Source organism: Garra rufa, chromosome 12 (assembly GCF_049309525.1).
Source record: "Garra rufa chromosome 12, GarRuf1.0, whole genome shotgun sequence".
NCBI classification, from domain to species: Eukaryota; Metazoa; Chordata; class Actinopteri; order Cypriniformes; family Cyprinidae; genus Garra; species Garra rufa.
Window position 1 is genome coordinate 28,646,873 of NC_133372.1, and position 13,630 is coordinate 28,660,502.

General features: G+C 35.7%; 1 protein-coding gene across 1 annotated transcript in view; it reads right to left on the reverse strand.

Annotated features, from left to right (window-relative positions):
• mast2 (microtubule associated serine/threonine kinase 2) overlaps positions 1 to 13,630 on the reverse strand; it is a 177,144-nt gene that overhangs the window by 11,492 nt on the left and 152,022 nt on the right. The window contains exons 7-12 of the mRNA XM_073852553.1: positions 13,487 to 13,507; positions 10,824 to 10,902; positions 9,749 to 9,903; positions 4,489 to 4,564; positions 3,105 to 3,314; positions 479 to 580 (exon numbers count right to left, since the gene is read on the reverse strand). Coding sequence (XP_073708654.1) covers positions 479 to 580; positions 3,105 to 3,314; positions 4,489 to 4,564; positions 9,749 to 9,903; positions 10,824 to 10,902; positions 13,487 to 13,507 — 643 coding nt within the window. The remainder of the gene's footprint in view (positions 1 to 478; positions 581 to 3,104; positions 3,315 to 4,488; positions 4,565 to 9,748; positions 9,904 to 10,823; positions 10,903 to 13,486; positions 13,508 to 13,630) is intronic.

Here is a 13,630-nt window from a genome sequence, read left to right on the forward strand (position 1 = left end):
TGTCATTAATTTAATGAACAGTTTAGAGTGTTGTTTGTGTGCTTATTGAGGCAGGTTTGTCTCCAGATGCCACACTGAGGTATTTGGGATGCATTGGGCACACATGAAGCAGAGCAGGTTAACAGCTCATTGCTCTCTCAGCTGCTGGTCTTCCACTAGTGCTGAGCTGTACTGTATGTTGTCATATTACTGAATGCACCAGATTACTCAAAATACACATGTGGCCACAGATTTGGAGCCCTGCTGTTTTGTATGGAAGTCAGCTTTTGTGTTTACATGTGGGTTTCCATAATTTCTGGCATGATTGAAGCTTTACAATGTGGCCTTGATTCAACATGCAGATTTCCTCCAGGTAACTCTTGCATTTTAATTACATGGTATTAAGCATGTGCTTCAATAACTATGAAAAGACAGTTTGCTCTGAAACCTCGGGACACATAATGTCCAGATAAGAGTCCTTTAAATTATCAGTGCTTACCAAACACTCCAGCAGACGGGCGGGTCGGGCGATGATTATCATTAGCTTTTTTACCAGCTGGGTGACAAATGTCACCTCCCCACTTTCTGAACGCTCATGAGCCTAGCAAGAGAAAAAAAAACAATAGATTTTAAATAGTATACTATCATTTTAATTTCAGTATTCAGTGTGTATGAATTGAGCACCTTAATTACCTACTACATTTATCAAAATTAGCAATATACAAATCAGAGCACACTGAATAGAATAAAATAATGTATTCTTCAATGTAAAGCTTTTAACTTGACCTTCAACAACAAATGAGTTGGAAGCGATAGCAGTCGAGATTTTTGACACTCAAAGCACTACAGTAAGAGAGAGTTGAATGAACTAGACAAAGAGAGTACATAAAAAGGAAGAGTGTATAAAGAGCAGAAAGGAGCGAGTTCATCAATAGGACAGAGAAGAGCCGTTCAGAGTAGATGGTTAAACAGCCGGCTGACAGTAATAGAGCCATCTCTGACAGACAGCACAGTCACCTCAGGGGATGTCTAATCAGCCTCTGAATTATTTATACAGGTAATGAAACCGCCATTGAGTATAATAAAGGGTCTCTGCACTGAGTAAATACACTATAGACAGACAGAACAGAAGTAACAGCAGTGAGAGATATAGGATGAGGGAGGGATTTGGTTTAGTACACCTTCAACTACAGTAGATGAAATGAGATACTCTATACTCAGCTATACATAAGGTCAAGCGTACATAAGGTCAATAGAAGATTCTCAGGATTCCTCTAGGGCCAGACGTCACGTTGATAGCCAGGTCACTTAAGGTGACCCGGCCGTGAGATTGGCTCCTGTGGATTTTTAATGATGCAACCATAGGAGACTGAATGATATAAACTGGTCACTTAAAACTTTAAAACTAGTCTGACCATAAGACAAATGTCCAGTTTAATAAATAAAGCCTATAAATGAGGACGAAGACAAATGCAGGTCAATAGTGAAAGACCTTACAGATGGTTTGTCAGGATATTGGCCAAGATATCCTGAGATATATTTGAGGGTGCAAAAAAAAACTAATCTAAATCTAATCTATACTGAGAAAATCACCTTTAAAGTTGTCCAAATCAAGTTCCTAGCAATGCATATTTCTAATCAAAAATTAAGTTCTGATATATTTATGGTATTATTATCTTTACTTATATCTTAATGATATTTGGAGAAAAAAAAAAAGAAAAAAGAAAAATCGCTAATTTTGACCCGTACTATGTATTTTTGGCTATTGTTAAAAATGTAAACATGCTATTTAAGACTGGTTTTGTGGTCCAGGGACACATGTACACTGGCAGACAATTAATTGTGCATATTTTTATTTTTCAATGCAGTTTAGAATTATAATCACCATCATATAATCAATACATATAATCAGTAACAGTGCATCCATTATTTTATGGACCAGATTCTGTGTTTTAAGAGTCATATACTATAACTCTGACAAATGTTTTTTTTTAAATATTCTACAATTCACAATTTAAAAAAGTAAACACTAGCAAGTGAATTATCAGACAAAATAAAATGTCCATGTTTTGAGTGTTAAATTGTCATACCACTGGTGTGTCCACAATTCAACAACATCAACAACAACAACAGCAGCTATCAGACTATGACCTTGACTCAATGCAACTCCGCAAAGTAAAAGCAATCAGGAACTCAACTGTTAGATCCACATGGTTTCTGAGTGTACTCTGGTCCCAGCGTTCTAAAATCTCCTGAAGAACCTCCTCTTCCTCCAGCCTCCTCTGCCACGAAACGCAGGACATCCTCAGAGCGAGCGAGGAAGCATTAAATGGAGAAGTCGGGAACGCTTTTCTGAGCGCACCTGCTGAAGATGCGGTGTATACCGCGATCCCAGTCTGGCCCACCTGTCACCATCGGCTCCCAAACTAAATCAGCCAATTAGCATGGGCTGGATGATGTCATCCCTGCTCGCCTGAATGCCAAGTACGGCTGTGGCGATGGCGCGGCGACTGCATGAGATCACGACGTGCACATTTTCGATTCCGGCAGGCAACAGCAACGGGATGGTTATGGACAACCAACCGAAAGAGGGGAAAACCCGACCTGATCCCTCCTCCCTCCTTTTCTCTCTCTCCCGCCCTGTCTCTCGCTCCCCGCACCCTCCTCTTGGGTGCATGGGATACTCATCCGTCACCAGTGGTGGTTACTGGAGTGTGAAATTAAAATCAGGAAGGTGCTACACCCCCCCATTCTAACCCTACACAACAAACACACACTCTGGTACATTCCTGCACACACATGATTTGTGGAATCCGAATGGGACATTTGGGAGTCATAACGCTGCCCCTGTGGCACTGTGACTGAGCTAATCAAGACATCAGCGACCTGCATCCTGACTAATGCAGATGTGACAGGTGGCAACGGACCCAACAACTCCAGAACAACTCTATCTTACGTGATTTATGACAGCCTAGCTGTCCAGAGATGACCTCTGCCCTGATGTGGTGACATCAACACTTTGGCAGACATGGATTTATATTTAGAGATCCACAAGAAAGCTTTCTGCATGACAAGGAGTCAGTACTCACAAATGCTGATTTCCTACATACTCTTTACATACTCACATCTTGGTGTAGCTTCTCAAGGTTCTCCTGAAGTTCGTAGAAGTAGCGGGAGGTGATAAGACCCTCGCGGGATTTGTCCAGACAGTCCCGAGCCAGTTCTATGACTTGGTGGTGGATGAAGCTCAGGACGCCGTCAGCTAAAGGCATGACTTTGTCAGGAGCTGAAGAGGATATGAAATCAGCCAGACGTACCTCCATCTGAGCAGTAGCCTGTGGGAAAGAAGGGTCTTGGTAAGGGCTCGGTTGAAACAAAGGCCAAGACATGGAGAAAGAGGTCATCCAGCCACCCACAATGTGCACATTTATTCAAAAATAGTTTTTTTTTTTTAAATAAAGACCTTTAGACCCACTTTTGCTACAAATTCTTTTATATAAAAATTGATAAGTCTTTTTTTTAATATTATGCCTATAGGAAATAAGAAAAAATGTGTATTATTTGTTTTGTTTTGTTTTTTTACAGATATCAAGCAGTGATTTATTATTTCTATTACCTATATACTGTCTGTATACATTAATGCTAAATAGTGTTTTGCTGTTCTAATTTAAATTAATGTTAAATATTTTGTTTATTTATTATTTATTTTTATTATGTTTATCAGTCAAAAGCTTTTGGACAGTAAGATTTTTTAAAGAAGTCCCGCACCAAGCCAAAGCACAGCAAAAACAGTACTATTTTGAAATATTTTTACTATTTAAAATAACGTTTTTCAAAGCAGAAATTTTAGAATCATTACTCCAGTCACATGATCCTTTAGAAATCATTCTAATATTCTGATTTGCTGCTCAAAAACATTCATCATTATGTTGAAAACAGCTGAGTAGAATTTCAAGCTTTTTAGAATATAATTAGCTATTTAGGGTATTTCTTTTCATCAAAGAATCCTCAAACAAAATGTACTCAACTGCTTTAAATATTAATATCAATAACAATAATAAATGTTCCTTGAACAGCAAATCAGCATATTAAAATTATTAGGATCATGTGACAATGAAGACTGGAGTAATGATGCTATTTAGCTTTGATCACAGGAATTAATTACATTTTAAAAATATATTCAAATAGATAGTTCTTTTAAATAGTAAAAATATTTTACAACATTACTGCTTTTGCTGTATTTTGGATCAAATAAATACAGGCTTGGTGAAGAGACTTCTTTGAAAAAAACTAAAAATCTTACTGTCCAAAAAACTTTTGACTGGTATCGTAAAGATATTTAATATGAGTATTAATTAAATAATATATATTCTTCTCTCTTTTTTCTGTCACTATGTGTATTGATACTTTGGCAACGCCATGTGTGAAAAAAGCAACTCTGTCTCATTGTGTGAAAATGAGACTATCCAGTATCCTTGAGGTGTGCAAGTTCAACAGTTTAGACCTCACCTTAGGGAAACGCTCCTTGTAGACATGGTTCATCATGACGATCTCATGGTCAAATGATATGGGTGAGCGTCCAGGGCTGAAGAAGAGAATAAAGAAATAAAAATAAGAGGAGAAGGAAATCAAAAAATGGAACTTTATTTTTCAACTAATCATATATTTTCAACCCTAATGTCCCTCTAGCAGATGTTGTTTGGTCGCCTATACATGTACTCTAACATGGATGATAGACTGAAGCACCTGTATTTTCTGACATATCCAACCTCATTCATGTCAAAGTACCATCTTCAATCAGAGATGCTCCACAGGGAATACTGATATGCACAGCTTGTGTAGATAAGCGAGAATGTGTGCGTTTCAGTCAGGGACACAGATTACAGATGCAGCTGGGACCGCATGAGTCACTCCGGTTAGTAAAGGTAAGCTGGTCATGTGACCTCGAGGATGAGGTAATGCTATAAGTCATCAATCGAAGCCTCGTGCTGCTTATTAGACCTCCTGATAGAATGAAAACATAATAACCATAGCACATCTGATCAACCTCCTGGGTGCCGTTGAGAAATGCGTCAGCACACACACTTACATTCTAAATAGGCTCATCTACAGGTATGTCAGCAACAATAAGCAACAGGGAGAAATATTCTAGTCAAATCTTCAACTTACTTGAGAGCCATTTCAATCAAAAATTACGATCCGACCACGGCTGCGCTAAAGGTTAACTCTGACAGAGATTGATTCGCAGCCGAAGGGAGCTGCATTAACAATCACACTGAGAATATTTCTCCTGCTGAGTGAGGTAGAGAGAAAAGACAAGGGAAAATGAAAGAAAGAAAATGCCTTAAAGCGATCGTCTACTTTTATTAAATAAAGGATTTAGTGTGTGCAAAGAATCGATGTGAACCTCCTGCGGTGTAATAACATTCTGCATTTAGACAGATGATAATTAGTGAATGTAATTATTTTTCTCTGACGAACGCAGAAATGTCCTTGCAGCCCCAAAAATCATCATGTTTTTGAGAAATGACCTTGTAGACAGATTCTCATTATAGTTTTAAGCCAAATGGATTTAATTGAAGGAGATGTAGATATTCTCTGCAGAAACATACTGGAAATAACAGAAAAATCCTTCAGGTCCTACCAATTCTTTGTTTGTTTTTTGTTTTTTTGTGTATTTGAACCCTTTTCAACAATGACTGTATGATTTTGAGATCCATCTTTTCACATTGAGGACAACTGAAGGACTCATATGCAACTATTCCAGAAGGTTCAAACACTCACTGATCCTCCAGAAGGAAAAACAATGCATTAACAGCCGAGGGTGAAAAGTTTTGAACACAATGAAGATGTGTACATTTTTCTTATTTTGCCTAAATATCATATTTTTTACTGCCCTTCAGAAGCTACAGAAGATATTTACATGTTTCCCAGAGAACACAATCATTTTATAAGTTCAAATAATTCAAATAATTACGTTCAAAATTCAAAAGTTTTCACCCCCTGGCTCTTAATGCATTGTTTTTCCAGCAGGAGCATCAGTGAGCATTTGAACCTTCTGTAATAGTTGCATATGAGTCCTTCAAATACACAAAAATGCTAAAAAAACAAAGTATTTATGGGACCTGAAGGATTTTTCTGAAGAATAGCGGCCAGTTTAACTGTTCAGGACAAACAAGGGACTCATGAACAACTATCACTAAAAAAAAAAACTAAAAAAAAAAACAATGCTGTGGACCATTCAGGTAACAACAATGTATTAAGAATCAAGTGTATGTAAACTTTTGAACTGGTTAATTTTTTTAAATTTAACCATTTATTATTTTTTCTTGTGGACTATGTAAACATCTATGTACATGTCTTTTATGTAAAATATCTTATTCATGTCAGTACTAAATAAAAAAATAACACGCATTTTGTACGATCCCTCTTATTTACCAGACTTGGACACCATACAAATGACATACTACATCTGTTTAGATCAATTTTTTTGAAAGACGTCTGTTACACTCACTAAGGCTGCATGTCTTTGATCAAAAATACAGTAAAGAAATAATATTGTGAAATATTATTACAATTTATTTAAAAGCATTTATTTAAAATAGAAATCTTTTGTAGCACTGTAGTGCATTATGTCTGTATTGCATTCATAAATAAATCAAAAGTTATCTGAAAAGAATGTGAAGACAGATACTATCACATGGAACAAAAGGCAAACAAAGGAAGGGACTGAAAGAGAGAGAGAGGAGGGGAAGAGTGTGTAAATGTGTCACAGTTGAGCACAGAAATGACCTCTAAATCCCTCCGAGGAGCTGGAAACCAGGGAAATCAGCTAGTTAATTGGCCGTGACAGAGTGGTCTGCACTAACACAAACACACACACAATTGGATGACATCACCAACAAAGCCACACACACCCTCATAGTCATTTCTGGTTGTACATTATGTCAAAATTGAATCAAAATGAACATGTTAATTTCAAGAAAACAAATTGGCTTGGCTAGCCAGAAGGAATCCAGAAAGTGTCCGATGTATTCTGTCACTGAGTTCTTTATTAAAATAATATTCTAATCTCCAGCTACTGCTACCAAATCACTTGACATATGGATGATGGATGGTGACCACTGTACGTTGAGCTCATTACTCCTCGAGTGTGCGTGTTTGAGTGAGTTAAAAGATGTAAAAAGAAAGAATGATGGAGAACCGTGTATGACCACCGCATGAAGAAGCGTCCCTGTCAATTCTCTCTGCACGTCTGCTGTCCGGGGCGTGAAATTAGCATAATACTGCTCCATTTCCTCATCTCTAATTAACCAGTTCTAGCTTCGACTGCAAATCCCCTCAACCTCCCCCTCCGTCCAGCCGTTTCATCCTTCTCTCCCTTCTTTCAACAGAAGAAATGGATAATCCTGGGAAGCTGTAATCTGTAAGATGGGGCAACAGCAAACCTCACTACCTCATCCAATATTTATGGATCTAATTCTGGAGTGCTGAACCCCTGCTGAGTGTGTCTAGATACTAAAAGAGGCAAGGCCAGTGTTTCCTGAATAAGTCATCTTAACAGAAAGAGAGAAAGAGCCAGAGGGGAAAGAGAGAGAGGGAGGAAGAGAGATGTGTTTACAGATAAGAAGCTCATGAAGGAAGTCTCTTTTTTAGCGTTGAGGAAGAAATTAGTCAGTCTGTCAGGTCCTGGGCAGAAAGCGTGAGTGACTACTAGAGTAATCATACAACTCTTCTGCAGAGAAAGAGAATGGATAAGAGGAATGCAGGTCACACAAAAAAAATCTAAAGAAAAAAATTGTGCTGTCAAGATTAGAGCGTTAACGCAGGCAAAGAATTTTCACAGTTTAATGGCATTAAAAATATTTTACGCGGTTAACGCTGGGACTCACAAATGCGGTTTCTGTCTCCTTTTTTTCTTCAGTAGAAAAACTGAATTGTTGTCAGGCCATATGTCAGGCCTATGAGTTGTTGTCAGGCCATATGTCAGTAAAAATGAATTTACTTCACACAATACAGTGTATTAATTCATATTAAAGTGCACATCCGCGTCACGTTGAGCAGCGGTAGCTCTCAAAGTAATAGCAGTCAAATAACATAATAACCTAGCTGCTGTGATGTCTATTAATCAAAGAACAAAAGAAAAAAGGAAATCAATAACTTTTGTAGCTTTAGGGACTCATCTGTATTTAATTTAGTATTTAGTGTTTGATAACTTTATTCAATTTCTTGCTGAAATAATGGGTTTAAACAATTAATATTGTTTTAAGTTCAGTTAAATTAGAGGTTATTTTGTAAGGTCTAATAAAAGTTCAAATTGATAGCTCTCAATTATATTGTAATGTTGAATGATTACAGTTAATGGTTAAATACTAGGAAAAAATTATTTCCAAGAGTCATCAGTAATATTGGTATCAGTGATACCTTCAACCATACATTTAACACATTTTTAAAAATATACTGTATGTTGTTTCTACATTAAGACTACATTAAGACTTAAAAGCTTATTGTAAGACCATTCAGACTTCATGTATTTATTTATTTGGGTATCATGGCATATTTTTGGGATATTATTTTTAGTAAACAATACACATTTCCCCTCTATCATTTCACAATAGCCAAGATAAATTTGGACAGTTAACTATTTTTTTTTTCTTTTTAATATCTGTAGTGGCGATTCTCATTCTCTCATTGTTCCAATTAAATCAGAATAAATTCTGTAGGTTATGACATTTTTTGGGATATTATTTTCAGGACAACATCTTTATCGTCGATCATTTTTTGGTCATTTTCATTATTCTCTGTGCTTTTTCTTATTATTGTAATGTTCGTTTTTCTTTTTTTATTATTGCAGCAGTAAAGTAGCAGAAATTCTCAGAAATTTAAATAAATGTGACCCTGGACCACAGAACTAGTCTTAAGTAGCACAGGTCTATATGTGTCAATAGTCAAAAATATATTGTATGGCTCATATCCATCATTAGGATATTAAGTAAAGACCATGTTCCATGAAGATACTTTGTAATTTTCCTACTGTAAACATATCAAAACTTCATTTTTAATTAGTAATATGCATTGCTAAGAACTTCATTTGGACAAGTTTAAAAACGATTTTCTCAATATTGAGATTTTCAAATAGTTGTATCTTAGCCAAATATAGTAATATCCTAACAAACCATACTTCATACTTCAAAGCTTATTTATTCAGCTTTCAGTTAATGTATAAATATCAATTTAAAAAAAAACTGACTCTTATGACTGTTTTTGGTCTATGGTCACAAATATATAATTTTATAACCTATATATAAGTTTATTTTTAATTCAGTAATTACAGATTTTTTGTTTTATTGCTTTACAGTAATAAGAACTGGAGAACTCATTCAATTAATTTCACAATAGAAAATAATATTAGATTTTTCACTCAAACAAAATGTTATTTCTTTTTTTACTTTTGGGTGAAATACAACTTGGACACATTGACAGGCAGAGAGAGGCATGAAGGCAGAGGAGTGAAGAGGCATCAATGTGAAGGGCACAAAGGCTGAATAACACATCTGCTACCTTGGAGGATTCAAGAGAGTCTAGAGAATGAGGTATGGCAGTTTTCTGTCAGAGCTCAAGATTTGGCCTTTAAGAGTGAGTGAGTGAGTGAGTGAGTGAGTGAGTGAGAGCCTTAGGGCCCAGCTGACATCACAAACTACCAATGCCTTGTTCATTTGAAGGGCAACTTTTGATTGCTCCGAAATGGGAATCTGTAAAGTGTTTGTACCTGAGACTGCGGGAGCGTGGCCGCATGGCTGGAGATCTTCTCCCGTCCTCGTCCGTGATGCTCTCCGAGCTGAAGTGTTTGGTGAGGAAATGCAGCTCATCTGCGGTGGGCTGGAAGGGCAACTGGTGCAGCTTCTCCTGAGATGAACATGATGACTGTGAGAAGCAGAGAGGGAGGGATTACAAGGATAGAAGGCATTGCATAGGCTGCCCTGACTGTCAATCAGTTGCCTTTGTTGGCATATTCTGTTGATTGGTAATTTGACTCTTGGCGAGAATTTTTTGTTCTCAAAATATTCAGGCCAAAATGGAAAAAACAAAACTTAAATTTAACTACAGTAATATAGCCATTTAAAAAATGTCCAGGTTATATTTCAACTTAAATTAAGATACTAATTATTTTTCGCATAAAGGAAAGAAGCCTAATTTTAGGACCATTAAGCGTTTTTGCATTGTGACATTATTTAACATCTTATTTTAATACTAAAAGAACAAAAAACCATTCTCATTACTATCAAACATAATGATAATTGCCATTAAAATAATGTCACATTGGAAAAAAATCTTAATGACCTCAACAATAGGCTCCATTTTCATTATAATATAATTTCCTAAGAGTTTTTGTGAGCTTCACCCAATTAAAAAAATGACATTTGTACTTAATCACTAGTTTTTTTCCCCTTGTGTTTAGAGTTGAAAAAAAGCTCTGCAGCCTTCAGAATAAAAATTTGGCCTAGACTAAAAAATGCCTTTTTATCTTTCAGCAGAGGCTTGTGCGGTTTGAACTGATTCCCCAATGAAAGCAACAGCCAGACTGAGTTACAGTCAATTTTTTGGGGACAGAACTCTTTTGAAGTGAATGCACTGATATGAAGCCACTGGCTTCACTTTAGGCTAAAGGGAGCTGCTTTGTACCTAAAGTTTATCCTACTGTAGGGTCAATAGGATAAACCTTCTGGGCAAGTTAAGGCTTGGGATCAAATGCAATACCAAACAGTGATGCATATATCTGAGGGTTGATACAACACAGAGGGACTACAGAAAGAACATAAGCACAAACACACACAGAGACTCACCGAGACTGTTGAGCTGGGGGTGTTGGTTCCATAGCCAGAGGATGGCAGAGAGGCGAGAGACCAGCGACGACCATCCGTCCTAAAAGGTTATATGAGGAAAAGGTTAAAACCTGTTCTTTACAAATCACTTCTGATATTCTTCAAAGTAATCAGGACCAGTAGAAATACAAAGCAGTGGGAGCATTCAGACAAGCAACGATGAAATATCACACAATCAGAGTAGAATAAAGCACCACCGATTATGTCCACAATAACTGACATTTGAACAATAAACAATAATGATGATTATTACATTCAACTGTGCAGCTCAATAAGGCTTGCATACAAGAGTCATAAGCATTTGCCACAATGGTTAGGCTGCCCGTACAGGAACTTACGTGTGCTTTTATTGCAGACACACATTCACAAGCCTTTTCATGCAAATAGCACAGTGTGAATTCGCTGAACGTGGCATGATGGCTGTTATTACACAACAGCAGTAGGTTCACTTACTCAAACACATGAACCATTGATGACCGATTTTTGGGAATTTAACACTGTCAGCGTCCCTTTACTTTGACAAAATAAGAAACTTTACTGATCTTTTTGACCCCTGATTGGAATGTGCAGTACACAAAACATACAAGACTGAAATGATTTTAATACCAATCACAAAAGTTTGGTGTTAGGAAGTTTTTTCTTTCTTAAAATAAATGAATACTTTTATTCCGTAAGAGTGCATCAAATTGATTAAAAGTGATTGTAAAGACATTTTTAAATTTCCATTTCAGTTAATTTTCTATTTTACAGTTTTCGATTTCAAATAAATGCTGTTATCTTGACATTTTTAATCAAATATTTAAAAAAAATGTTTCCGCACAAATATTTAGCAACTGTGTTTACAAAACTGATAAAAAATATATATTCCTTGAACAGCAAATCAGCATATCACATTGACTTCTGATGCAGTGTTGAATTTCAGGAATAAATTATATTTTGAAATATATTGAAATAGAAACAGTTATTTAAAATCCTACAATATTACTGGTTTTACTGTATTTTTGATTAAAGAAATGTAGCCTTGGTGAACATAAGTTCTTTTAAAAACATTTAAGAATTTTACCAAAACCAAACTTTTGATTGGTAGTGTATAATTGTAAATCATTTTGATGCAAAAATATTCCACAAGACGACATGTAGCCAAAATATTCTCATTTTTTAAACTCTTTCCCTGCTAAACACAAATTTTCCAGGTTTCCATGTTTTTAATGTTATACACTATCAGTCCAAAGTTTTTGAACAGTAAGATTTTCAGTTTTTTTAAGAAACCTCTTCTGAAATAAAAGTATTAATTTCTATAATTTCTTTCCCAAAAATAAATAAATAAATAAAAAATGATACCGACTCCAAGCTTTTGAATAGTATAGTATAAAAAAATTACAAAAGCTTCTTATTTCAGATAAATGCTGATCTTTGGATCTTTCTATTCAACAGAGTCCAGAAAAAAATATTGTTCAACTGTTTTAAATATTAATAATAATAATAATAATAATAATAATAATAATAATCAGCATATTAGAAGAATTTCTGAAGAATCATTTGACACTGAAGACTGGAGTAATAATGCTGAAAATGTAGCTTTGATCACAGGAATAAATTACATTTTAAAATAGAAAACAGTTATTTAAAAAAGCAAAAATATTTCAAAATTGTACTGTTTTTGTTGTACTTTGGATCAAATAAATGCAGGCTTGGTGAGCAGAGGAGACTTCTTTAAAAGAAACATTAAAAATCGTACTATTCAAAAACGTTTGACTGGCAGTGTTCACTCAGGGTACTATTAAGAATCTCCTGAGTCCAAAATCTCCCAATTCAAATTACAGACGAGGAAGATGCAGAAATGAGCGATTTAATATGCAAGCAGATGCATATAAAAAATAATGTGATCATCAACAATAAACTGCATATAAATAAAAAAATAAAAAATGTTACGGAGTGAAACTTCGATCCAGGAATTGGTAAAGAACTGTGAAGCTTTGGGGGTGTTGATGAAAGCAATCTAATGCATCTTTGCTTTGATCATAGTACTGAATATGATCCAGATGTAGTATTTGATCAAAACACGTTTTTCTCAACTTTCATCTTAAAATGTTACTTTTTTAATGAAACTAACCTACATTCGAGTGTTGCTTGAAGCTACAATTAAAACTGATTTTTCTGTTTGTTTGTTTAAAAGTAGAAAAGTTTTTTTGTATTGCATGTTCAGATATTCCTACAACAAAAAATTCTGGGGGCAATGAAATTTTTGTAAAAATGTTCAAAAATGCTCCAGATGGCTGGCAACTTTTTTCAAAAACACTGGTGGGGAAAGAGTTAAGTATTTACTTTCTTTACTTTGGTGAAAAATCAAATGATTTATGCAAAGCCCAGAAATCTGTGGAATATTTTTGAAGATTAAAAATCGGTTCTGAGAACACATTCAAGCTGTTTGTATCCAGCCAGCTGAACGAGGTGGGATGATTAATAATTTATCATGCCGATACATAAATGAAGTTGTCTGAGATGTTTTTAAATAGATCTGGCATGTCAGCTCTAATGAAATGGAAACGTGATGGTTAGTGTAAACAGCCATGCTGAAAGCACACACAGGAAATGATGTTGTAAAGGGAGTGGGTGATTATTACCTGTCAGCCCTGTGTCCATGGCTGTATGGAAGAAAGTAAAACATTAAAAAGTGATGCTCTGAGGGCATCTTTGTGTGTGTGTGTGTGTGTGTGTGTGTGTGTGTTCACTGGTCTAATGCAGCTTTCACCATGACCTTCACAAAC